The sequence below is a fragment of the Gymnogyps californianus genome, chromosome Z (assembly GCF_018139145.2).
Source record: "Gymnogyps californianus isolate 813 chromosome Z, ASM1813914v2, whole genome shotgun sequence".
NCBI lineage: Eukaryota > Metazoa > Chordata > Aves > Accipitriformes > Cathartidae > Gymnogyps > Gymnogyps californianus.
The window spans coordinates 37,766,557-37,793,307 of record NC_059500.1 but is presented as its reverse complement, the minus strand read 5'-3'; the positions used below and the strand labels follow the sequence as shown (position 1 = coordinate 37,793,307).

The 26,751-nt window shown below is 34.6% G+C and overlaps 1 protein-coding gene across 1 annotated transcript in view; it reads right to left on the bottom strand.

Moving 5' to 3' along the window:
- The window catches only part of CNTNAP4 (contactin associated protein family member 4), a 244,003-nt gene extending 218,079 nt beyond the window's left edge, over positions 1–25,924 (bottom strand). The window contains exon 1 of the mRNA XM_050912810.1: positions 25,834–25,924. Within this exon, the coding sequence (XP_050768767.1) occupies positions 25,834–25,918 (85 nt within the window). The 5' untranslated portion in view covers positions 25,919–25,924. The remainder of the gene's footprint in view (positions 1–25,833) is intronic.
- Between the last annotated feature and the right edge of the window lie 827 nt (positions 25,925–26,751).

Genomic DNA, 26,751 nt, shown 5'->3' with positions numbered 1-26,751 from the left:
TATATAAAATATCTAGTAGAAAGCCAAATGATAATTGAGATACTCAGCTAGTTACAAAACCCATTTTCACTTCTAGCTATTGATTGAAATTCTTCTGAAAATTCTTAGGTTTTTTTTTTATATATATTTCTATGTGAACACTGCAAATAATTTCCCCTTCTCAGAAAGTTCAAAATGTAAGTTCTTTTGTTACAAACATCTTCTATGGTTACTCAAAGGGAAGAAAACCGTGCTTGATTTTGAGGAATTTCACAGTTTTCAGACACAAAACAAATTTGATGCTGGCACATGGCTTATCTTATCTAGACTTCCTATGTTGCATTACACTTTAGTATAGATTTGAGTCCTCTTTTTATTTTCTTAGTATGGAAAAAGGTTCCATTTCGAAGGAAGATAATGTCCTGGCAGTTCTAAGAGGTTGCATAGACTGTAAGATATCAAACATTTGAATAAAGAGGGATTATAAATCTTTACGTGAAACTACCCAAAGCTGAAGCACTACCGTAAGAATAAATAACAAAATTTACTGAAAAACAGAAAAAATCTAAGGGTGGCAGCAGTAAGAAGAAAATCAAAGCAAACTTTTATAGTTTTTTAAAAGAACTGAAAGAACTTATTTCATATATCAATTAATTAGATCCACAGTAATGTACTCTGGAAAAGAGATAATTCTATAATTAATGCTGACAAAAAATATCTGTTAATACAGCATGTAGGAAAACCTTCATTTCCGATCTTTTTTGCATTAAAATGTGGGTAAAGCTGAGATAAAAATGAAGTCACAAGGTAAAAATTAAATTCAGTAGGTGGTGGAGAAATCATAGAAGAATATGTGCTTGTCAAATAAAGTAGTATCTGTCACCAAAGTAGTCATCTGTCACCAAACTGGTGTCTTCAGGAAACACAAAGAATACAGTTAACTGATGCTGAAAAATCTATTCACTGGGTTATCTCCCTCTCAGTCCCTGCCTCAGTCCTTTACTATTACCTCTTGTTTTTCAACAACATGCAAATTAAGACGTCACTTTAAAATGTTTTCTACAGATACTTTTAATATGTGTACTAACTTGGAATAATGACTGTCTGAAATAGACAGAGTTCATTTTTATTCTTTGTAATTACTTTTATTTTACAATAAATCCAAGGTGTATGATTTCTGTATATGTATTCAACATGGGAATCAAATTTTTGTTTGTTTCAGATGAGTGTGACCACCCATAGGTTCTACTTAGTTCTAGAAAAACCATTTAGCTCAGAATATCTGAAAGTAATTTGGTTTCTACATCAGGCTGAGACAAGGTAGAAAAAAAGTCAGAGCATACTGGCATCAGACAGTTACACTCGAAGTTTCCCTTCTTTTGCTTTTATTTCAAAGGGTAAGGGTAAGTGAAAGAGAATAGCCAAGAGTTCCACTCTCATAAACAGGATAACTATCCTACAAGCCTTTTCATGCAAACAAATGCATTGAGAAGGAGTTTTCAGAACAACTTGGAATTTGGTAAGCTACTAGATCTAAGTGATAAAATCTACCAAGAGATGCATGAATGGCAGTGGAAATTCCAAAACGTCATCCAGCACTGAAAAGAAGGAAAAAAGCTTTGATTGTTTAAGCCATATTTTCCTCTAGAGCATTAGTATTGTCACAGACATTGATCCAAAAGCATCAGAAAGGTTTAAATAGGTTTTATAATTTACATTATGTTTTATCTTCCTTTAGCTATACAGGGGATAAATCTACTCTTGATTCCATGGATTATAACTTTGAATATATTAAATCAATAGAAGATTAACAGCCAAATATTAAAGTTGCTTTTGGAAGCAAAATGTGTTTGTATTCAGTTGGGGATGTAATTGCTCTATTATAAAAGCCTGTTTATTTTTTTCATAGAAAACAATTCTAATATTTGTATTATAATTAAATAGGATTTGTAAACTTCATAAATAGGTAGCAATTAATTGTTAAAAATTTAATGGGAATTTTTATTATTGCTAATTTTCCCCTAAGATTTACTGAAAGATTACTCTATTCAACCATACACAATTTAATGACATCAGTTATTCACTAGAGATTTGTTTTTAACTAATACTATGAGATACTTTTCAAGTGTTTAATTCTGCAGAAAAGCCATTTAAAATTCATTTTGTAAATAAGAGCTGCTATAAACATACTTTACAGGAATTTGTGAGAAGTTAGCAAGTATTCCGAAAGGCAATAATACCGTTACCTATTTCTAGTTTTGTAAAGACTAAAAATAGTAGTTTATCATTCATTTATAATTTCTATTGTTTCTTGGTAAATCTGGTTTTGTCTTTATAAGGCAAGACAGGGTCTCAGCATTTAGGAATTGAATGGAGCATAAAATAGTTCTTCCTTTTCCTAAGGAACTTATGTAGGATTGTTCCATTAGTTAAGAACTCTGAGGAAAAGACTTACAGAAGTTTTGAGTTGTTTTTTTTTGCTTGAAAATTTGACTTGAAGTCAAATCATGCCATGCTGCCACTGCTAATATTCATAGTATTCTTGGAAGCATTCTGTTTTGGACACAGTTTGCCTTCAGAGAAATGATACTCCAGAAGTCCAGACGATCACCTTATGAAGGAGTGATTTGCACTCCATAAAATGGAAGGTAGAACAGTTTACAAATGCTACACTTACAACAATAAATGAAATGTGCCTGTGATATGCTCGGTGCAGAGGCCATTCAGCAAAAGAAGTCTTCTATTCATATTGCTAAACTCTCCCAGCAACCCAAACAGTGTGGCCATAACCAAACTTCTGGCACAGGCTAACTCATGTAGTGCACCTGGGAATGAGTGGTGAAGGAAGAAGAGACCAAAAACTTGCTTATGACTATCCTGACAATCTCTAACAATGTAGATAATGAAGTCCCACTGCTAAAACACTCCCCAGTTGGCATGTAAGTACAGTCATAGCATGTAATTTTTAGTTCTAGTACCTGGAATTCTTCTTGAGCTCCAATTAGCTCACATGCAGTTAGTGCAAATATTTCTATGTTACCTCATAATTTTGTTCTGTATCAGGTTAGAATCCTCATATTTCTGATTTTTGGAAGGTTATCTTCAGGTGTAGAAAGAAGCTCTACTTGACATCATACTTGTTTTGTACTTACTTATTTAATATACATGAAATTCAGAAATTTTACGTAAATATATACATATTTATTAATTACACAATTTAAATAATTTTATAGATTTCAAATATATATAAATTTATTTAACTCATATTTCTTAACTACTTTGTCAGTAAAACAGCTGACTGCAAAAATTTTCATGGAAATGTAGAGATAAGGTACATATGAACTCTGTCTCTTGCATGTGACTCCAGGCCCTATCTACTTAATGCAGGAATAACTACAAATCTAGGGAATTAGAGTAGCTTGAAAAAAACAGGATTGTACAGGTAGTTATTGCCATTCATATGCAAGCTCATTACAGAAAGCAAACAAATTTAATATTAACTTATCAAAAAAATAAAAATAAAAATAAAAAAAGTCATGCTTCCGTAAAGCAGTTGAGATTCTCAGGAAAAAAAATATTTTCAATGGAAATAATGAAATTTTCTTGGCAGGGTAGTATTTTATGTGACATTTAATAAATACTGTATTAAATGAAAATGACAGAACATGATCATAACATCTGATAATTCTTGTGTGACAAGTATTCATCCAAATCCTGTTTGACTGAACTGTATTATTCTACGCATGTCCAGAAGGATTTATTAGATTAACAAAATGAAAGAAGAAAGAAATGAGAGCATTTCTCTCTCTGGACAATTGCCCTTTTTTTTACCCTGACTCTGGGTGAAAGGTATATATGAAATGAAAAGATCCATAATTCCCAATCTTTGTGAAACAAGAATGTAGAATATTTAATTTCTAGTCAGTTCAAATTAAAAAAAAAAAAATCTTTTGGGAGCAGTAGTTTACATATCCACATTTTTTTCTGTCAGATTTTCTTATTAGATTACTTTTCTGTGATGCTCAGTTAGAATGAAGAATACAGTGCATTACAGGATATACACTTTATCCAAAAACCAAGGTTCTAATGTAGCTAAGAGCACCAAGAGACATTACAACAGCTTAGAATGATAAAAATTATCTTTAAGCCATGTGATTAAAATATTTCTGTCCTGCAGTAAATAGGAATTTGATTCAAGTTGATTTGATATAAAACTAATATTTAATTTAAACAATACCAATGGGTTTTTGTCAATGAAATAAAATTCAAGTTTTAGAAAGGTAAAAAAATTATATTTCCAATCAGATCCAAGAATGATCTGTTTAAAGAGAAGTCATATTTAGCTCACTGTCATTATTTTATCCTTAAAGATTGTAAATAAACTGCCATGACTGGAGAAAAGAAATGGGGAAGAAAAAAAAAGAAGAAAAAAACAACCCTATAAATCAGATTAAAAATTTGATCTCTTAAAAAAGACTGACTGGCTTCTCTGTCTATGAACTAAATATATTATGAATGAAGGCAAATACCTGAACTGGTATGGCAGCCTACATTGTATTTGTAATTTATTTCAGGTGATCATTATAAATCTTTTTTTTTTTTTTTTGGTCAGATTCAACATCTATTTTCATGGGAAAAGGAATTGAAGCAGAGCTGGCAAATTCCATCTCAGTTGTTAGGACAATGGTAAATTTAATCCATACCTGTTATCTAGGCTGGGAGGGCTGTTTTTCAATACTGACCCATCAGCCTCTGAAGTCAGCCTGCTAAAACCTGTTCTTTTCCATGGTGATTTCAATTATGTAGCGACAACCTTCTTTTCAGCTCAATTAGAATTACATATATTAGTGAGAACATGTTTGCCCTGTTGTCTTCAGAGGGGGGAAAAAAAGTGGGGAAAAAAGTAGTACCTGCTGGGGAAAAAAAACCAAACAAACAAATGCCCAGTGCTTAATACTGTTTCAATAGTAAACCTGATGCTCTCAGATGGAATTGGTGCACAACTGCATTCAGGAAACTTGAAACTGTCTTTGCTCATTTTGCAATATTTGTAAGATTCTCCTTCAGAGCAATCCTGTAATATTTACAGGAAAAACAAATAACAGCAAATAAAAGAAAAATCACAGACTTACATATATTTACTTACTTTGAAGCAGAACTAGGTAGCAAGATTTCTGCCTGTCGTCTTGTTCAGCTTACTTTTCATGACATTTGCTCCAGGTAGACGTATTTCAAAATGCCAGAGGCAGGGTGCTTCCTTTCTGCACTTAGACTTGCACCAGAAGCTTATCCTTTCCACGTTGTTCTGGTGCAATACATATACCAAAACTGAAAGGAATTTATATCTAGCCTACTTAGTTCACAATACCCTTTACTATGCCACCGGAGTGTGTCAAATCTTTAAGATATTTACCTGCAGAAAAATTCTGAGACATACCAGATGGTGTAAATGAAGCAAAGAAAAGGCTTAGTGGCTGTCTCCCGAGCATTATGCAACTGGACAGTTATTTTCTCCCAATTCATCCAACAACTTAAAAGATGTACATGAAGAAAGAAACACACAGTTTAACTTGGTTCCCTAAAGAAGTAAGGCATAACAATTACGTAACTCTGTATATACAGCATGTACGACTATTTTTGTCTCCCCTTCATTCTGTTGTCCAACTTTTCATTCTGTTTCATAATTTCAACCAAATTTCAAGAACAGGAGAGGTTCTAAAGATAACAAAGCTCCTAAAAACTTTGTGATCATAAGGGAAAGAGATTTTATTAGTGTCCTGCCTGCAGGCAAGGCTGTCAGCTGGACTTTCATCTTATAAGACACCAGAGAATCCACACAATCAACTGCAAATAATCACAAACCCTGGTAAATGTTTACAATGGAGCTCAAAATGTCTTGTATCAGTCTCTATATATTCAATCTTACACAGCAAGATGTAAATCCATAGAAAGGCGGCTTCTTCAGTGCTAGCACTTTCTATTTCTTTTTCCTCCTCAGACAGAAACAAAATGAATTCATTCACACAGCATATTTCACATGCAGTGAACTGGAAGTTCAATTCCATCAGTTGTTTCTTCTCCAGCTCCATTCATTAGTCTCAAACACATAAATCTATTTACAGGCAGGACCAAACCCCAGTATGACATGTCTGCATGCACACATTCTCAGTCTTTGAAGAGTTAAAGAATTCACTCGGCCACTCCCAAGCTCTTCCTCTTACAGAAAACCTTATTCATAAGAACGTAATAATTTTATCATGATCATGTCAGATCTTACTATCAGTTTTTCTTTTTGTTATTCATTCTCCTCATCAGTTTTGGTTTTTAATGTGAGAGAGAAATAAAGTTTGAAAAAGTATAAAGAAAATAGAATTTTTCTCCGCTACAGTAGAGAATAGCATATGTGTACGCACACACACATAAAATCAGTGTGTGTGGCGACTGAAGGAATGTACTGACGATGTCTTAAATATTAATGGGAAAAAACAAGATATAGGAGAAGGCTATATCAAGATTTAGAACTTTCAAAAAAGCTCAAGTTTGGACTGCCTATAAATAAGTTTTATACTCTTCATTTCACAGAGTCCTAAGAACCTTGGCCTTTAGCAGGAGAGTTCATGGTAAGCCTGCCAGGAAATAAAACATAAAACAAAAACAATCCCCCCAAAAACAAAACATAAAAAGCAGAGATACACATGGGAGGTGGATAACTAACCCTTTATTTCCCAGTATTTTTTAATAATAGTCAATACTTAGTGTACTCCGCTGAAACTCAATCTACAGCAGGTCAAAATTATTTTTAGGAGTTTTAGCATTTTAAGGTAGAAGTAAAAATACTATGTTTTCTCCTCACAAAAGTCTCAAAAAATTATAGTCTGAAAGTTGGTGAAAAAGCCCAAGTCAAGTGAAAGCCCAAGTCAATTACACGGTATCATTAAGTTTATTTTCTTTCTTCCTTTATTTTTTTTCAGGGTTGGGAAGGCACTGGGTTACTACGGAAAATTAATCTTTTCCTTTATGTAAATGAACAACAAACCAAACAAAACCCTAAGTCAAGCAGAGAAACAGCCACTCTGCCTATATTATCAAAGGAATATAAGATAAACAGCAAAGAAACAGTATTTCAAGATAGTTACCTCATGGGACTGAATGTCATATAAGACACATTTTTATATAATCCACTGGCGATTCTTTTTTAGTTTAATTCAATGAGGTACTATTATAGTACTCATATTGTTGTTTAATGTAATAGTTAGCTAAAAATTATTTAAATTTACATAATAAAAGTACTCTAAAATTGGGAATGAGCCAAAGTAATTTCCATAAAACAATCATTACATTTAACTGCTTGTATTTATTCAAAATGATGGGCCATTACTGTTATAACACAGCACAATTTAATCATTTTCTTCTAACTTTATACATATCAAGAGAGGTTCAAAACTGGATCACTCCAGACAAACATAGTATTTTCCCGTTTCATATAGAGAAATATCTATATACTACTATTGTAATTATTTACAGTTATTAAAGTGTGTGGTACGTTGAGATATACAAACACAGGTACTTACAGACAATCAAATTTTACACTTGATGAGATTCCATGTAACATTTTAAAAAGACTTAATTGGCTGAGTGGCATAGAACAATAACTTTTACAACAAAATTAAGAATATTCCAAAAAACCTCTACTCAGGAACTTGGAATGGAGAGATATTTTTAATTATTAAAAAAAAAAAAAAAAGGTGTTTAAACAATATACTACACAACTAAAACATTTCTATTGGGCACAACACATTCAGGAGATTAGACAGAACTCACTGCTGTGTTACATTTGTTTTTGTGTGGTGAGGGTCTTCGTTTTTACTAGGTATTTTTATTAAATTCAAACCATTTATTGACTTGCAGCAGCTCAGGTACATTACTTGATTTAATCAGCTTAAGAAAACAAGTAAAAGAAAAACCAATGGTACAAAATTAAATTGAATTGTTCCCTGATAACATAATAAAAAGCAAATATAATATTAAGTATATGCAAAGTATTTTTAGAAGCAATAATCCCAGAAACATTTCCAAAGTTCATATTACTTAAACATTTATCGGCTGTTACCACTCATATTTTATGATGTAATTTAAGAATGAATTCTGAGTACATGTTTATCTTTTAATATCCATGATTCTGCAAATCAGTGTGTTTAACAAGTACAGTGTACCTATGTTTATTGATGAGACATTCTACTTTCTGTAACACACATCCCATTTCTTCTTGAAGTATGAAAACATTTAATATTAAATGTGAAATTTCTTTGCTCCTCCTCAAATATGATGTTAGCTACTAAGTTATGTAACAATCTTTCTCAAAATATTTTAGACATGTGATTGATAACCAAAGGGACAGAGGCAGGATGGCTAATGCGCACAAATGAAAAAAAATTAACAGCAGTGGATTATTACACTCCAGCTCTGTTCAGAATAAAGTCTGTATCCCTGAATTCTGAAAACTGGGTACAAGATACCACAGACCCAGAAACAAGCACTGTAAAATAATCTATCAGGGCGAATTGGTAGTGAATAACTGGACAATACCTTGTTTAGTATAAATACAGAATAGAGGAGGAGAGGAAGGTATAAGGGGTGCAAAGCAAGTAGCAAAAATTTGTAAATCTGACTTCAATAATATGTGAGATTTTAGAACAATTTTGAAAGGAAAGAATATTTAAGGAAATAGAGGTAAATGGAAAACTAGATCAAATGGAACAAAGGTTATCTAATGTAGATCATGTTAAAGTAAGCTATGGTTTTCTATGACAGGCAATTTTTAGATTGAAAAGCAGTGGCTGATTTTATCTATTGTTACATAGGAAATTGCTAGTCTTTCATCAGTAGATGCGAAAAGAAGCTACATACTGCATAAGGACAGGAAAATGGCAATGGGAGATACTGAGAAGGGAAGAATCAAACCACACAGGAATTAACAGTCTGGGAATCAAGACATTCCTTAATTTCATTAAGACCATGAAACTAAAAATACAGATGTGTTTACAAATTCATCTCCCTGTAAAATTAGGAGGTCATCAATACAGAGCAGAATCAAGACATCATAAGAAAGAACTAGATGATGACAGAATAACAGAAATAGAATGAAATCCAGCACCAGAAAGTACAAGGTCATGTACTTGATAAGAAGTAACAAGAATTTCAGCTCAAGTCAGAAACTCATTAGATAGACATGACTGAATTGTATTAGTCAGTCATAAGATGACATAAAATTACCTGCAAGTATGAACAATTGTGAAAAAGTAAGTGGATGCTTAAAATTTATCACATTCAATTGCTGTCTCAACATGAAGGATTACAAATCCAAGCCCCAGCCTCAAAGATATGGATATAAACAATTTACTGTAGGCCAGTGGTAGTGGGTAGCATCTCATCCACAACCCTCAACCATTTAGACAGACAAGAAAAAAAGAGAGAGCAGAAAATAAATCATGATTTTGTACACTCTGGATTAGCAGACTGATAGAAAGGAAAAAGTTCCTTTTTCAGGGGTCATCTTCACAATTTACATTACACATTCACAAGGAAGAATAAAGTAGTGGGATAAAAAACAAAATTCAGCATTACTGATTGCTTGTTCTCAGATGAATGATAGAATTCTATTGAACTAATAACATACTACAAAGCAATAAAATATACTGATGAAGTCAAGCCTCATCATATGAAACAGAAAATCTAGAATTTTAAAAATGGATCTTTTAATGAAAATCAGCAGCTTACACGTAATGATTATTTAAATTTCGCAAGTGCACTATGATTGTGGTCCATCGAGGAACATTGGATGGGCATATAGATAGTCAGCCTGAAGAGTTCCTGCTTTATTCAGATTGTTAACACTATCATATTTATGTAAGTATAACATAAATAAAGATAATTAGGCTGCCTATCTGAAACAATGAAAAACACATGTAATGCATAAGGATCCTCCCTTTCCACTTATTCCTGGAGTACAATATTGCAAAATTATGATGAGATCTAACAAAGAAAAACAGAAAAATAAGAAAGGAAAAATGTCTTTATTACACTCCCCTCATGTTGTAATAGAGTTAAAATACCGTATAAAATTAATATTCCAAAAGAATCTTCATAAATACCACATTTTAAAATTGTTTTAAAAGAATTAATAAGGCCTTTGAGGCATAATTTAATTTTCAGTAGATAAATTATCACACCTCTTATCAGTATGTCAATTTTTTAGTAGAATGAAAATTTTGTATAAGCTTCTACTGTTTTGTAGAAAGCTATAAATAAATAAATAAAATATAAATAAAGCTATTAATAAATATAAATAAAGCTACAAATAAAAGGATCATTTTAGGCTGAATATGATAAAATCTTAATCCCTTGGCAAACACTGAAACCTCAAAGGTACAGTAGATAGCACAAGTACAGGCTCCTTTTTCTGAGAAGTATACATTTTCTGACAGAATTAATTCATTTTTCTCTTGGCCCTAGCTTCTCAAGTCTTTCTTCATTCTTCTCAGTGAGAGCAGTCTTTGCATGCTGACGGAGAGGAAACCCCTTGCTGGACACTTCTATTTAGCACAGCCTTCTCACATATCCATACATAGTTGTATTTATCACTGCAAAGGCAAAAGGTTTGTGCTTTCCTGTATGCCTTATCTTGTTGGCCTGCTTAAAGAAAAGTGATTCACCTTTAAAGAAAACAAATGGAATGATCTCCTAACATAGCATAGTGCCTAGAAAAACACTGCATTTCATTATTGCTTAATGAATTTATCTAGTATTAAAATAAAGCTCATTTTGTCATTCCAATAAATGTTTCTGCCCTGATTAGTAATGTATTATCTATCCATTTTCTCTTCAAGACAGTACCTAACTTTAATATCAGACCATATATTTCTTGCTGTTAGATCAATAACTTAAGCTGATGGCCGGGGGCGGGTGGGATGGTGAGGGAAGAGCTATGTTTTGGGGATTTTGACTGAATATGGCACTATCAAAGACATAAATATCAAGATGAGGTTTTGAAATGAATGGACTCTTGAAGTTGTACTACATGGTCAAAAAACAATTGTACGGTTTCATTTGCTTTTGTGGTACATACAGCAGAACTGTAATCTACATAACCCAACTTCACAAGAAACTCTCTGCTGGGGCAAAGACATTGCAAATGGACAGAGGAAGGGAACCAGTTATGCTACACGTATCACATGCACTGGCATAATCAGGAATGGCCCATCAGTTTCTCTAAAACATAAAGGCAGACCTGAGACGAGATCTATAAAAAGGAGTTACTGGTTTTTTTGAAAGCTTATAGTCAATGTGAAAAACTTTAAGACAAAACACAGTCCAAAGTTCATAACTCTAAGGTATCTGTTTCTGTTATAATTATGCCAAAATATAATTAAAACAGAAGGAATAAACAGAATGTTGATATTCTTTTTAAAAGTAGAAACATTATATGTGTTGTGAAGCACAAACCCACAAATACATATAAAAAAACTTCAACATTTGGGTTGGCACAGCTTTGCTAGCTTTTGTATCTTGCCACCTACAGAAGGCATGCAGTGGCAGCATACTCCATAACCTGCCTTTGTCAGAAAATCCCACAGAGTCCAATCAGGAACGCTCTCCATCTGGACTCCTGCTGGACCCTGTAAATGGAATCCACCAATCTAATAAAGAGAACACCCATTGCTACTAGAAGTCTTAATAAGAATCAGCCCTTTCCTAACTGTCATGATTGTTTATTTCCTCTTTTGACACAAACCAGTGTTTTCACTAAAAAAAAAAAAAAAAAGGCTCTGTTCAAAGGTGTGACATAAAAGAACCAAGAAATGGTTAAAACTGCTACCAATGAGAGAAAAAGAGGCATTAAAAAGAAGCTTTTTGTCATTTGGAAATGCATCACTTCTTACAGATGTGAGCTCAACACACAGTAGCTGTGAATGAGGCATCCAAAAAACCCCTGGAAAATGTTTGTGCAGGATCTTTTGCATTTGTATTTTTTCTCTGAATATGTATCAAAATTCACCCTGAAACTTACTCAGAAGAGCAAAAATAGATCTTTTGGTTATCATCCTTAGGCAGGTTCTGCATTGATATGTGCAATTAAACTACTTGTGTCCTGTATTAAATTCACGTCTACAATTACCCATGAACATTAATAGGAAAACCATGTAAAAACTGAGCATAAAATAGAGGTCAAAGAGAGCTCTGCAGTGTGAAGCACATTAAAAAGATGCAAACATATACTAAACATTTTCATTGAAATAGATGATTTATTATTAAAAAATCACACACCGCCCACCTGTATGCAAACTCATTTTTTACATCTAGATTTGCAAGTACACAGTTACAAATGTAATCTTGCCAGCCTAAAGAATTCATTGATATTATGCATTAAAATATTATGAAGTTTAACTCGTGAGAATTAAATGATAAAGAGTTTGGTCTTCTTTGTTTGGGTTTGTTTTTTATTCCCCAGATTTTGAGCAGTAAGGACAGAAGTTACCTGACACTACAATCAATTCTCAAATCAAAAATCAAAAATAGCTAAGATGCACAAGCACTCTGAGACTCAAGGGAAAAATCAGGCAATATATTTAAAAGGTCTTGCTGTTTTACAGGTGCTGATGTCAGCTAGGTCCTGGCTGAAGTCATGCCTTTGACAGCCAGGATAGGAAGCCCAGAACGGGACCCACACTTAAAATCCCTGAAAACAGCATGAAGATTGTTCATGCCTTCACTGAGATAACTCATTAAAGGTTTTTATTCTCTGTTCCACAATTACAAAGATTAGCTCTTAAAAAAATCCTTGGAAATCTTCCGTTTTGTGCAATTGTTTGAATACTGAGTTTCACAGAAGGTATACAATACCAAAAGACAGCGTAACAAATATACAAGCTAGCAACACTGTATGTGCAAAAAGTGTTGACATGGACAAACAACCCTTGTGAGTAAATTCATTTGCTAGCACAGAAGATGACGTGTTACAGATGGGCTATCAGCAGTGCATGTTTTAAGTGACTATTAGGCTCTTCTCTTTTTTTATGAGTTGTTGCTTCAAATATTCAAGTACGTGCAAGACTTCCAAGCTGGAAGGATCTGTCTCCATCTACTCATATTACTAAGAACACTCCACATTTTCCAGTAACAGTAAGAAACGGCAAAGAGCAGAGTAGCCAAGGCCGGTCTTGGCAGCCAAACCACGTGTCAGAAATAGAGATAATTCCAACTGTTGGAGAACTTGCCAGAGGAAAAAATGAGGCCACAGTAAAAAGAAACAATCTGGCACCTGAATTTCTGATGCTTGCAAAAGGGAATGGAGGGAGTTTACAAAATATTATGTGACCGACAGAGCACTGGATCTGCAAACCTTTGTTTTGATTAATCATGTAACATTATTTCGTACTACAGGAAACTTCACCCTTGAAAAAAACCTAAAACTGAATCAATTAAAAAACAAATCAAACCAAACAAAAAAAAACCAGTTCTGAAAATGTTGTTTCTATGAACATTTTCTGCACATTAAGAAAATGTAAATATTTCTAAGTAAATGAATGAATTTTCAAGTCCTTCAAAAATTTGGGCCAGGCATCATTCTTTACTTTAAATTTTCTGTAGAAAACATAGTCAACTAAGCCATGGACCTCTGTGTTTTGCCCATGTCTGCATTCTAGATCTTCAACAGCAGTATTATACGTCAGTCTGCTGGAAATTCTGTTTTAACATAAAAGCCACAAAATCAGACTTCTCAAGTATAATTTAAAAAAAATATATCTAAAAAGCTGCACAAGTACAAAAGTAATGAAGGGGAAATTCAAATTGTACCCACTCAGCAGTGGTAAATTTGTGAGCGAGAGATGATCTGGCATGGCGGGCAAGAAGGCCCAACTGCAGAAGGGGTTAAACAGGGAGCAAGAATTCCAGAGACAGAATGGTTTCCTGTTGTCTTGTAGCCATCCTGCAATACCAGCAAGCCCTCAGGGGCCACTTCTGGGCAGCAGAGCTGGGCTGACGGATGGACCCAAGGACAGGCTGAGGTGTGCCACACAGCCACTGACAGGATTGGTGTTGGGGCAAGTGTATATACCTGCTTGTGAAGTATCTTTGCAGACTCCTTTTAGAACCACTTATTGCAGTATGATTCTCCTCAATGCATTGTTCATTAACTTTTTTTTTTTTATATTTAATCACAAATGTGTTTAATTTGCCTCAAGGGGTACAATAAAAATTCCCTAACAGTAGTTTAACCAGTAGAAGAACACCACTTACTATTTTAAAGAATGTTTGATTTTCTTCTGAGTCTTGCAGTTAGCCTTTGAAAATAAAATCTCTGTTCAGTCTGAAGGAATGACACAATTCCTCCTTCATGACAAAGTCCATGTTTTAATACAGATAGTACTCTATGATCTGGTGTATGACTTCTTCTCTCAATGATGACAAAGATTAATTGTGGGAAAAATGACAATGAATTATCTGATTAGAAGAAATTTAAGTGGATATTGATACTATCTTTCAAATACTTTTAGGCAGACATTAAAGGATACTATAAAATAGACCACTATTTGTATTCCAAGTGGGTAACACACTGAGTGCTTACCACCCACTGCCATTTACCACCCATTTAGCTGGTCATGTTTTATGAGAGATTGTAGTTTAAGAAACATTCAGTATTTTACAGTATTCTATTCTGAAAAAGGATTTTGCACTAAATAGTACCTGATTTTTTGACTGAAATTGTCCATTACTGCAAGTGTGGTTTTAACATGGTTTTAGCAGTGGGGTTCCAAAGTCAGAGGAACTCCTTCTTCACGACCACTTTCTTCTACATATAACTCTTTACTGGTAGATGGCAGGGTTGGAAGATAAGGATCACAGGAACATTTCAAAATCCTCATGAGTCTGGATCTTCCAGGTTTAAGATTATTTTGTGTTATATTTATACATCTTGAATGACTGAGAAAAGGAGACATATCCAACTTGAGATGTTGTTTTCCAAATGTACTTCTACATTAATTAAAACCACAAAAATAATGCAAATAATTAAATACATACGGAATCAGTAAATCATAACACATCTGCTACTATGAAACACCAATACAGGTACGAAAGATGAATCTCATCACAAAAAAAATGTGCTGATAAGCAGTTAAAACATTCAACAAGATATGGATACAAATAACTATAAATATCTATAAAAGCAAACATGTAAATATGAACTTCATATTCAGCATTTCCTAGGTAAGCCATTGTGATTCATCATACTATCAGTTTACCTATACTAGTTCACTGGTAGTTTTTTGAATCTTGCCTTTCAATCTGTAATGTTCAAGTAAGCACAACCATGCACTGAAACATGACATAATTTGATTCCACTCAACATAAATTTTCAGCATTTGTGGCAGTATCTTAGAAACACATCCACTGAGACATACAAAAATATATTAGAAACATCAAAACAGAAACTACCCCCTTCAGTACCTCCATCACACATACACACTTTACTGGAGGTGAGAGTTAGATCAGAGAATTCTCCGTTAGAATTTCTCAACCTGTCCTTACCTAGAATATCTACAGAGAATACATTACCGCCCTTCCCAAGAAACAAAATGGTGTCAAATTTCTAAGTAGTCACTGCAGAGATAGAAGAAGAAGGAAAGCAATCTTAGCCATGGTAGATTCCCCCCGCTCCCCGAAAACATGACACAAGATGGTGGAAAAAAGCTTACTTTCTACCACAGTATCCTAAGGATAACAGAGATCAAGTTCAGCATAACTATGAATCCATCCCTTACTCATTGCTCAAAATATGGGGCAGTGTGACTGGATATCTACCACTTCTGGACTACAGCAAGCTAGCTGTAGACAATTTGCAAAGTGTTCAAAAATAACAACCTTTCATTGCAGATGTCACAGAAATGTGCATATTAGTACTTGCACATCAATCATCTTTTTCCCCGGTCTCTATCTCTTACATTCTTTGTTTTCCTGTCCAAGAAGAATGAATCAGGACACAGCACCCAGCTATACAGCATAAGAATGATCTGTGAGATAATCACAGTTCACAAAAGTCAAAACAAGTTTACAGTTGAGTACAGATGAGGTTTTTTGAGCCCTCGGGGAGGAAAGAGAAAAAAGAAAAGGAAGTCATCATGCCCCAAAGCACATTAACAATAGACGAGGAGTAGATGGTAAAAAGTGATCTTCTGTAAAAGAAACTTATACATTTCCTAATATATCTTAAAGGCTTCTTCGGGAGAGTGCTATAGTTACCTTTAACCTGTCACGCATGCCTAGGACATCTGAGAGTTTTACACTTATTTATTGCTATATTCGCTATAAGTTTCACCCAGCTGAAAAAAGTACGTTGATAGTCTCTTAGAGTAACAGTGGGGCTACCAAATCCAAACAAAGGTTTGGTAGCTGATTCATCTGTCACTGAATTCCTTCTGTATTTTGTTTTACCTAATTACTTACTGAAGTCAGAATAACATTTTTAGAGCATTGTGCCATGAGCAAAACCCTGTCATAGTCCTCTTCTTATGCCAGGCTTATCACTGTCATCCAGACCTTCCAAAAGTATATTAGGAAATGAAACCACAAACCACTGTGGCTCTGTTTCTCCCATTTTACAGTGAAAGAAACATATTCAGTGACATACATTTACAATTACAGATATGTTTTATGTAAGAATAAACAAGCTAAAATCATGGGTTAATATTTGCAAACATGTTTTATGATGATTCCTCCTTTCCTCAAAAGATCTGTTCTCAGTCTTAATTACTGGAGGACATGTCTACTCTGTGGAGAAGCAGACTCTGAGACAGACTTTGCTTGAGGACAGAAATGTAATCACTGCAGGGTACAGTGGAGCTCCAGAGCACGCTGGCATGGTGCAACCAAAAACCAGCCCTACAAATTCCACATTCAGCCTGATAAAACTAAGAGTTACTGCGATGCACCTTGTCAATTGGGGGGCAGAGCTCAGCAGCCTCCTGTGTACTCCACTGCATTCAGATACTCCTGAAAGTACTAAGCTTTGAGGGGCTATTTCACCCTTGAAAATTAAAATCAATCATCTTGATGGTTTTAAAAAAAAATGTTACTATTGGCTCAGAAAAACAGAGTAATAGTTTTTCACTGCAGGCTTATAATTCCCTAACCACAGGAACTAGCTAAAATTCTAAATGTCTTTTTCTCCTCATATTTATTTTTTGTCAAGTGGGACAAATGAGTAATTCTTGTTTGTTACACAGTTCTGTATCTGAGTGCCCCAAACAAGGCAAAATGAAAAGGCTGGTACATAGAAAGAAAATAAAGAGACCAGTTATATTCAAACTATGCAGCATATCACTGTTGAATGAATATTCAGCTCATACTTTCTAAAGCTTTTATTCAATATTTATTTAGGCAAAGCTCCCATTGATTTCCCTAGGAGCTTTAGTTGAATAAGGACATCGAGACGCAGTGTCTTTTTTCATTGATTTAAAAAAAAAAAAAAATCTTAGTTACTAAAGATTGCATTCTTTTCTAAAAAAAAGAATGGTAAGTAAGTCTTACCGTGATTACAAAACTATTGCAAACTAGACTGCTGCATAGTAGATAGGCATCCTGTCATTGACTGGGAAACGAAGTTACAGTGAGAGCCACAGTTGGCTGGCTTGGAGCATAAAAAGGCTTCCTATCCTGTATAACAGTCAGTCTATAACCATCATTAGATGTTGGACAGTAGAAAGGCTTTAAAGTAACCATAAAAGTACCAAGATACTTTTGTCTGTTTTATTACTGTTTTATGAAAAGAAATAATGTAGTATTCTGCTGATTTTGCTCATAATACAGTCTCTTTTCATTCTATGCTTTCTTTAGAAGCAAAAAACCTCCCATGTTTTGACAAGACTGGGGTTAAAATGGAGCTTTAATCATGGTTTGTCGAAGGGGTGGAAAGATCGGACTGTCTCTAGTGGGTAGAATGGGCAATTCCAGCTTATTTAATTTAATGAGATTTTCACTTTACCAGAACATTGCATATGGTCAAAATACTTGTATATTTCATCCTTTCAGGAGTGAAAGATGTTCTCACTGGTAGGACATTTCCAGCTCCTCACTTAGTCCCTATACTTTGTCTAGGGCTATCAATTGCAGCAGCCTTACCCTTAGGAAATCGAGGAGAACCCACTTGCCCAAACACAGACAAGGGAGACTCTGGGAGCTTCAACACGAAACACAAATGCATTGGGTATAGCTGGTGATTACTGTACAAGGAAGTCTGTATGACTTGCTATACTTTTTTCTAACATTCTTTTAGAGTAGGATATTTTGATGGAACTGGAACCCATCTCATGTAAGTTTTGATGTCTACAAAGCCTACAGCTGACCTAGTTATTTAGACTCAGAGTCATAACCAGTGATGAGACAAATGGCACTTCTACACTGCAAATTGCCTTATACTAGATAACTAACCCTGCATGTGATTTCTTCCTTCCATCTTCTGCATGACTTCGTATAGGAACTATTTTTTCTCTCATGACTAAAAAGGGATTTAGCTAGCTCAGAAGCAAACATCTAAGTTTCAGATTTGTAATTTTAGACAGATAAATCCCAGTTTTCCTGTCTATGCAGAAGCCATCAGAGTTCATCATATATCTCAAAAGTAAGGCATATTTGCTAATAAATGAAGCAGTGAAAATTCAGGAAAAATCTCCCTTCTGCAGCTCCTATATAGTTATTTCTAACTCAAAATATCTTCCAGCTTCAAATTAGTATTTTCTTACTAATACTGCATAGCAGTAAACATCATATGACTTCTACCATAATTCATAATCCTGAAGAAAAAAACTTTCCCCCTCCTCTCCTCAAAACTTTCAGATAATTACTGAATATGTTGAGCATATCCAGTCTAACATAACAGAGGATACAGCACAATGCTGCAGGTGAATTAACCAAAGTGATTCAGGCTCCCTGTATACAATTCAGCCTGTCTACAGCATCACTTTTATAGTGTGTTACCCTCTGAAGCTCTTACTCTTGCTGTCTTGTTCAAAACCTCTGCTCTAGACCTCCTCTAATAATAACTTATTCCATTTGCTCTCCTAGTGAGGTTGTTTATTAGGTTATACGGCATGTGAGTAATAATATTTTTTGTACGCTCTTTAACCACATACTTTATGAGGCTTAATTTTTTTTGTTGTTTAGAATTTTCTTTAAAGGTATATTTTCACAATAACTCTGAACAGGTCAACCAGATACAGCTGGGGATTTTTAGAAGCAAATTTTAAACATAATTGGGAAAAAAACTTTATAAAATCGTATTTTTAGGAACAACTTAGGTTTTTTAAAACACTTTCTATTTAGATTTAAAAGTGGACAGATAAAAGCCCAAAAAAGAGCAAGATCTTCTTCAGCTATCGGCCGAATACAGAATGACATTAAGTAATAAGAATAAATTCAAATATTCCAACATGCTGTTTCTAATCTGTTTTTCCCTCAAGACCATATATGTAAATATGTTAATTGCCAAAAGATTGTTATAGAAACAAACAGGCACTCTAACAGCAAGGAACAAGCAATAGCTTACTCTTGAGCATAACCAAATAACAAGATCTACTTAATAAAAAAGTAATTAGACCCGCTACCCAGCTGGATAGATTTCCTAACCATATTTTTTCTCTATCCTTTGAGATTTAAAACCCTAGAGGTAGTTTTCTTCACTAGTCTATTAAGTGAGTATGGTATTTAAATAATAATTCTGTAGTTACTAATTTTAATCTACTTAAAATGTCAGAAGTTTCCAGGATTTCAATCACTTTTCAAATTATTGCACTGAAAATACTCATTTGGTAGAATATAAACAGTATCATTTTTACCTCCTAGTCCACACTACATTTTGATTACTAAAAAATAGCATAGCAATTTGTAATAATCACTGAAAACTGTCTTCTGAAAAGCAAAATAATTGGACACCAACCCTCCACTGCATTTCACAAATTTAACTCAAGGTTACTGGCATAGGCTTCAACTGATGGAAGGAGACCTATAGAGTATTCCTTTGACAAACCTTAGTCTGTGATGCTATACTTGCACATATGTAAAACAAACACACAACAGATGAGTAAGCATGATTAAATACATAAGTATAAAACACTGCAGAGTTAAAGTTTCAGTTAACCGCAATTGGTTAAACCCTGATGTTAAAGCTGCATCATTTTTTACAAACAAATAAAGCAAAACCATTTTCGTCATGACAACGTACTGTATCTCCTATACATTTTATGTTATTTTCAAGTTTAGAGAGACAGATTTCGTCATAATGACATTTATGTAATATATGCTAGTATACTGAGACACACCTATCTCTTTTTCAATTTTAATCCAGAAGTCATGCACAGGCCCCGACTGCCAAAGTTACAAGTTGTAAGTTACAAAGTATTTTCTGTTTAAGAACTACCAAATCAATCTACCAAAACATTTAACCTGAGTCATATTTAGCAGTGCAAAAAGTCAAGCAATTGTATAGAAACTTGTAAAATCAATGTTACCACTTTTGTTTTGGTTTTCCTTCCCTCTTCATAAAACAAATGAAAAAGGAGAGGGAAGAGCAAATTTTAACTTTTCACTTCAGAAACCTCTCAGATAAAGTTAATGTGTACTTCTGGAGTCACCGACAGACATGACTAATTTTAGTATTTGGTATTTCTTTATCATTCTTAACAAATTGCCTGCTGTGTTCTAGGAAGGAGAGCCTTTTGTATTAGTGACGGATCTCACTGCCCTCACCTCTGTTATCACCTTTTTCGTTGAGAGCAACAAGGAATAAACTTATAAAAGTACTGAGAAGCAGTTCTAACTTTCCCAAAAACCAGGACTTTAATCCTGTGCGATATTGCACACTAATCTCTCAAACTTGCAAGTAGCACCAAAGCACAGAGTCATTTTGGGGAAAAGAAAATAAATATTTGAAAGATGTAATGCTTCTTGAGCATTCAAGAGTTCTTTGATTTGCTTGTTTGCGGTTGGGAGGCAGCTGGGGTGAGAAGGGATGGGGGAGAGATTTGACATATTTTTTCCCAGCTAAACCTGTTAGGAGCTATGAAATTGTGATTGTTGAAGTTCTCACAGAAGGTGAATCTGTAGACAGAATACTGGTCATTATATCATATGAGATATATTAATATATGACAAACTATTTGTTATTTTCTACTGCAGCATAGACGCATTCAGAAAAAATACTAAACATGAGTACTGTACCTCATATACAGTGATAGAAGTGTACATGATTTTGTGGGACATAGGTAATTGGATACAACACCTTAGTTAAAGGTTGTTTTTCTTGTGGATGAACATAGATGTACGCTTACATCTACTTACTATGTAAGAAAGAAAGCAGAATGGCTGTGACTGCAGAATTATCGAGATGTGAAGAAGTTAGTGATTACTCTGGAACTCCTGACTGGTACTTAACTAAAACACAGTATATCCTAACACATAATGCAAATGTTATTACTAGCACTGACAACATACTTTACGTATAACCTATTGCATTTTCTTTTTATGGTTGATTCTATCCCACTTCAAGAATATCATTACTTGTCTGTCCCTATCCATCAATCATAACCAAATTTGCTCCATCCATCCTGCTGACTGAGCCCAGGGACAAATATGTTCATGGGAATTTGAAAGCCTAGAGCAATGGGATGCAAATTGTTGATTATACTCAGTCTAATCAACCCAAGGCCTTTCTGTGAATTCTCAACCTTGAAAGTCTGAAGTAAATTTTGATAGATTTTTCCATTGGTATTGGTTTAGATTTGATGTTGATACAAGCTTTTGATGTTACTGTGCTAAACCCATGCAAAATATACGAGACATGTCTGTAATGTTTTATTCATGTAAATAATTGCCCAGAGATGGCCCGATCTCTGATGGAGTCTCCATTGCTATCTCAGAGCAGCGATAGATAATAATAAACAGAAGATAAATATTAATGAAGCTAAAAGAAAATTAAGGACGTTTCTACTTTCTCCTCCCCTACGGTTCACATCAACCACAGACTAAAGGTGAAAGAATTACATTTTAATTTAAATTGTTTATGATAAACAGCATTTTAGTATATTTTTAATGCAATTCCATAAAGTTGTCAAATTGTCTATGGAACTGTTTAGTACCGATGATTAACATCAGAATGAAATTATTTTATAAACTAAGATACAATATTTTCCTTGTAGCAAGTAATCTCTTCCCTGGGGATATTACTTGTACAATGACTTGCACCTGATAATATAATCAAGGTATGTGATCACTCAGTCCTCTCTTTGAAAACTTCAGCATCATTAACAGTCATTCTCTGTCAGTTTTAGAGTAAGTCTTCTATTGTAGCATTAGCAAGAAATCCCTGATATTTAAAAATAATAACAAAGTTAATAATAATAATAAACATTTCTGCGTTTACAGAAATTATGATCATTGCAGCACAAATATGATAATCTGAATTGATAAAAGCTTCTGTAAAACTGGAGAGTTTTAACAAAGAGCAGTAGGTATAAAAAGGTGAGAATTTACATAGACAGTCCCTAATTTGTTCTCTTTATTTCCATTCACTGTCAAAATTAACCTTAATAACTTTTAGTCACAGTTGAGTTGATGTGTGTAGAGGGCTTAATTATGTTTTGTGCAACACTTCAGTTTTAGAGAGTTTTTAAAAAAAAGTACTGCACCTATTAGAGTACCAATTTCTGGCAAGTTCTCAAGGGCTGATTTAGTAACTTGCTGATTTACAGCTGTAGAGACAGTTCCCAATAAAATGAAAATGTTTCCTAGCTCCAGTGAAAAAAACTTACCAGAGTACTTGCTTTAATCCTTCATTTAAAACTCACACTTGACCTTATACAGTTACTTACTCAGGGCTGTGCACTTCAAACTTCTTTCAACTGCTTTGGAAGTGCAATTCTTTGGGAGGAAGAAAGCATAGAAAGCATGAAGCAGCACTACTACAGAACTTTTAAAAGATTTAAGTTTCCAGCAGCAATTATTAACTTTTAAAAGATTTGAGTTTCCAGCAGCAATTATTACCGTTCTTGGTTGGAAGTGTCAGTGTTATGTTTCAGGAGAAAAAAACCCAAACAAACAAACAAAAAAAACCAAAATAAAAACCCAGAAATAAACTTTCATATTCTAGATGATAAGGTCTGTCATCTTCAGATAACCTAAGAACTTCAAAAGCATTTTAGTCAAAAGAGGAATACTGTGATTCCTTTAAGACAGAAATAATTCTGAACACATCAATTTTTGATCCAAGAAATTTTCTTTATACGACTGACTTAGTAACATTAACATTGACACATCAAGGTGAAGTGTAAAGGTCTTTACTTTGGTCTTTTCTTAATGGCAGCTGGTCTGAAGAAAGTTAAAGCAAAACTTAGGTATTCAGGATCTGATATTAAAGAAAGAACCATAAAATTAAAAGAAGGAAAACAGATTAATTTAGAGGAAGAATTAAAAACCATCCTATTTTTGTTGATGATTGGCAGCCTACTGGACTACCTAGCCATCAAAATTCATGCAAGAAAACTGAACTTTAGCCGGTTTTGTAAATGTATTTGAATACATTAATGTCAATAGCAGAATCACCTACTGAAAAGGATTTCAATTCCTGGTCAACTTCTCAAGAAGAAAGGAGTAAAGTAAGTTCAAGTGAGTAGATAATGGCTGCTGCATGTATCTACTGTAATCAATAATTATGAAAAACCTTTTCTCCTGAGGTCGTTTATGAAACGTAACACACTAACCAAATTCATACCTTGATACTTGAGATGGGTACTGTCACTTTTAAAACAAACTCACTCCCCCACAGAAATGTTCAATTCCAAAATAATATTTATATATAAAGGGATTTTTTTTTCCAGATTAGATATTGAAAAGGAATAATATGCATTAGATTGGCCAAGTTCTCTTCACATGTTAGTACTCACTCCTTAATTTAAATAATCTCATTTACTCTTCCCACAATCAGTTTTCTTGCCTGTAGCATGGGGAGAGTTCTTACTTTTTCAGTTCAGATGGGTGTTTTGGCATAGGAGTTAGGATTTATTAATAAATAAAAATACTATACATTTATAAATACTAGCATATATGTGAAAAATCTGTTCTTTCAAGTCACTCATTTGATACTGTAATTGAGTTTGGCTTGGTGTTGAGATGTATTTGAGAAAGCCAGTAGTAAATGTATTTCATACCTGTTTTGTTTTATCCTTCATAATTCTGTATTGGGAAGAAGCTTGAGCCTTTGCCTCAAACCTTGCTTCCTAAATTGTAAGGGTGACCTCTAGTGCTTTACTGCTCTGCTGTGTGATGCAAGTCTTTTTTGCAATGGTTTTAATATGCCTCCCTGTAAGCAACTGATTTAGTTTTGTGCATAGTGCCAAATGCTATTAATGTGCAATTCAATTATCATGGTCTTGTGAAAATGGATGTATTCATAAACTGTAAAATGCAGAATGATGAAGAGAATTAAAGCTGTGACTGGATTGCAGCAGGATGTTTAACAAGAGGAACTTAGTATTCATGTTTAGGGCTACACTATGCACTTGACTATCAAATGAGATATCATTACTGAATGACAGCACAAGATCATTTAGGTGCTGCAATGTGAATGCCTGGCTCATGGGAGCATGTTTAGTTTACAAACCATCCATATGCAAAACCCTAGGCTATAGACCCACAGAACACTTCAAACTTCTCTGCCATTGCTCAAATGTTTCCAGGGAGCTGTCCCCTGCCACTGGGCTGTAAGGTTATTCCTGAACATTCCTCCTTGCTTTGGCGTGCACTTTCTTCCCATAGAGGCATTGCTCCTGCCCTCCCCATTCCTGTGATGCACAACCCGTGCCTTAACAGGAAGGGGAAAAAATATGCTCAATGCAAGTTATGAGCATCTGGCATTTAGGCTACTGTTCTACCACATGTATGCAAAATGAAATCCTTCAGCTTGCTGAAGCTGAATCAAATGGAAGGAGAATAGCTCAGAACTATTACTGAATGATAAAACCCCTGAAAATTAGTTTCTTGATAAGCTTTTTCTTTTCTTTTTAATTTAAAGATAATTAATCTGATTCAACACTGAAAACAGAGATTTTCAGGTATATATCAGATTTGCCTACTAGATAGCAGATTGTCTTTAAAACTGTAATCACTGTCTTTATTTTGCAATACACTCTACTGGCTAACTATGAATTACTCATTTTTTAAAAAACTTTCTGCTGGAACTGATAGCATCCTCTTCTTTAGTCATGCATGAACAATACTCCCTAAGCAATCAATGCAGAGACCGTAAAGTCTTGCTATCCACATTTTTCCTTGTTATATTTGTACTGTTCTTGAACTGCACAGTAATGTCCATTAGAGTTATTTGAGTGCCAGCTTAATTCAGAAGATGCAGATACGAGCTTTCAAAATTATAAATTGCTAAAATCCAAGCTGAAACTGTACACAATAGAAATCTACCAGTAATTTCCATGTAAGACACAGTTCCTTGGAAAATGCTGCACTTACAAACAGAAAACAAAAATGCAAATGGAGCTGAACATGCATCCCTTAGTAAAATGCTGCTTTCAGATACTCTTAGACTGTAAGCTTTTTAAACAATATTCTGTACATAGACTCATGACAAAAATCTATAGAAGGATTTTAGAACATTTTCAGCCTAGCAACTTGCTGTCATGATTTCAAAGCAGTAAGCATTTGTCTAAATATAGTATTTATTCTAAATGCAAATAAAATATCCCAGAAGTTTTCAAAACACTCTGGATTGAGTTTTAAATCATATGCAATACTTACATTTATTCCCTGCCACTGCCGTGTGCCAGTTATGAACAGATAGGAGAACCAGCAGCTTCAAGAAGATTTCAGTGACAGAATCCATGTTCGCATTCACTGAGGCACCCAAAAGAACCAGAGTATTAGGAAACAGCTGCTCTGTACTTCAGTCCTGCTCCTGCCTCTTCTTCTCACTGCCTCTTTCTGCCTCTTCTCGCAGTGCTTCCCAGGGGCCAGACACCTCAGTCAAACGCTCTCCGCATCTCCTCACGCATACACACACACCTCCAAATCTGCTTTTGCCTGTAACAACAGCAGTCCCTGAAAAGCAACAGCGAGAATCTCTCCTTCAATTTCACAGGATCACTCAGGGCTAAACTGCCAGACTCCCCTGCACCGCTCGCTGACTGAAGCCTCACGCTCGCAGCGCGTCCTGGACACCCCTTGTGGCGGCAGGTAGGAAATGTGGGGCTCTGGTGAAAGCCAGGCAAGACGACAGAGCAGCCAGCACATGAGCACTGAGACGCAGCCGCTTGCGGGTGCTCGCCCTGGCCAGTTCTTTGTCATTATCTTTTTCCCTTTTTTTTTTTTGGGGGGGGGGCGGGGAAGGGGGGAGCGTTAGCTGTGCATGCTGCCGTTCCTTGCGTTTTTTCAGCGTGGCAATTTTTTTACACTTTCAGCTGTGAAAGCATTACAAGCTCTGTATTTTTGGATGAGTGCATTTTGCCAGTAATAGAGAACCTAAGCTTACAAGTAAAAAGAGAGACCTACCTTTACTTATGAAGTGAGCATGGGACCAAATGATCAGCTGCCCCTCAGAAAAATGCGTCATGAATGTCCCTGGTCGGGTTTTTTGCTATTAATACTGACATTAAAGAATTACATTCTCAACTCCTAAGAGTAAACACTTATAATATAAACATATGATTGTGCCAAGCT